This window comes from Vavraia culicis (assembly GCF_000192795.1).
Source record: "Vavraia culicis subsp. floridensis unplaced genomic scaffold supercont1.114, whole genome shotgun sequence".
Classification (NCBI taxonomy): domain Eukaryota; kingdom Fungi; phylum Microsporidia; family Pleistophoridae; genus Vavraia; species Vavraia culicis.
The window spans coordinates 1-1,780 of NW_007360717.1; the positions used below are offsets into that span (position 1 = coordinate 1).

The 1,780-nt window shown below is 37.4% G+C and overlaps 1 protein-coding gene across 1 annotated transcript; it reads right to left on the minus strand.

Annotated features, from left to right (window-relative positions):
- On the minus strand, window positions 1–1,002 carry VCUG_02669 (uncharacterized protein; the record flags this gene model as incomplete). The annotated part of the gene is made up of 1 exon (XM_008077485.1): window positions 1–1,002. A coding segment is annotated over exon 1 (320 nt), but the record flags the coding sequence as incomplete, so codon positions are not given.
- Window positions 1,003–1,780: the final 778 nt, after the last annotated feature.

Below are 1,780 nucleotides of genomic sequence, written 5' to 3' on the forward strand. Positions count from 1 at the left end.
ATGATCTTTTTCGTAGGTGTGATCAATCGTAAACGTTTCAAAAAGAGCAATAAATTGCCAAATATCGTAGTTTGATATTCATATCTGCTGCCATTTTTTTGTACGATCATGAAACACGTACGAAGCGGTGAATATGTTTCTCTAATCAAAGTATTTGAACTGCCAAGACAGATCAAAACAAAATCATGGTGACTGACCAATAAAATGTCTACACTTGTACAAAGAAGCAGTTTTGTTGCTATGATACGAGAAATCGTGCAATTACGGGGATACGACTGATCGACACATGAATACTGCTGTATTGCACATCGTTGACCCATCTTTAAAAGTATACAAATTGATCATCTTCATATAATTGTACAGCTCTACGATTTTACTATCATTTTTCCGTACTGTTTTATTAGTCTTCTGTGTTGGTGGGATGGTTGAGCTACCGCAACGTAAATATGGCAAAGCATTCCTCCGCACTAGAGCATTCAAAATTCAAATCAGAGTTACTTATTATTCTAGAGCAACGCAATCATAGCGCGCTTGAATCATCTCATGAAAGAAATGTTCATTTATTTGTTCTTTTCGTGTATTTCAAATGCAACCGGACATACTTAGTCCTAGAAAATGATGAGGGTTATTTGTTTGTCTAGCAGTGTGGCAGATGAAAGTATCAATTAACGTTTCATTGATAGCGTAATTTATGTTTTGCCCTCCGTTACATGGAAAGAAACGTTAGTCAACGAACTTTATGCCACGTACGTTATTGATGTGTATGAAGGAAAAATGTTCTTCTCATGAACAGCAAATACATCCTGCGAATGTATCGTGCTGTGCAATCACGAAATACCAAGGAAAAACAACCATATGCGTACAAATCATACAAAACCGTTGCAGCTACTGAAGAACTACTGATAGATCCTCGTAAAAATATGTTTGGTATGAAAGCTGATGAGAGGAGAAAATATATTCTTTTCCAACACCAGCACCACCAAATATTTATTCACTGCCAAGGCTATTTTACCGTAATACAGGTTTGTTCCTAAACTACTTCGTTTCTGTTTCAATATATAAACCGGAATACGGCAGCAAGCGAAGAAAATACCCTTTTCTCAAATATCAGTGTTACTGCTTAAACATTCTTTTCTCCACACGACAAGCTGCGCTCAAATTTTGCAGTTGTGAGCTGAACACTTCGTTTGTATATTTTTGACCAAAATCTCGCGAAAATACTGCGCCACAAGGATCCAAACTTTCCCGTGGTACAAAATCGGACATTCAAACGAAACCTGGGCCTGAGACAAAAATATAGCTAGATGCTCGTAGGTACTCACCACCAGTTTACATTACACTGGCATGTATTTTGATTAAAAACTTGTTCATGAAAATATACGATTTTCCTCCACCACCGCACGCTCACTGCAGCACCCATCACATTTTACATGCACTATGACACTTCGGTCTTTTCCACGAAAGGATACGCGAATATATGAAATTTTTGGTTAATCGTTGGACCATTTAGAATTTCTGAAACGAATTGTATCGGAAAAGATGGTTTGTTCGATTATAAATCCATAAGTTGGCAGCGATAACGCAAAAAAAATGCGCATATAAGCATGCAGTGGTTCTATGTAGGCACTGAATACAATCTTAGCACTTATTTCTCATGGATGAGTGTTAACAAATAGCTGTCAGGGTCTGTCCTCGCTGCGGACACAAATCAACAGCAATATTTGCTTCATCAATAGATCAAAATGTACCTCAGTGTTTTTGTCTAATCTACACCTGTATA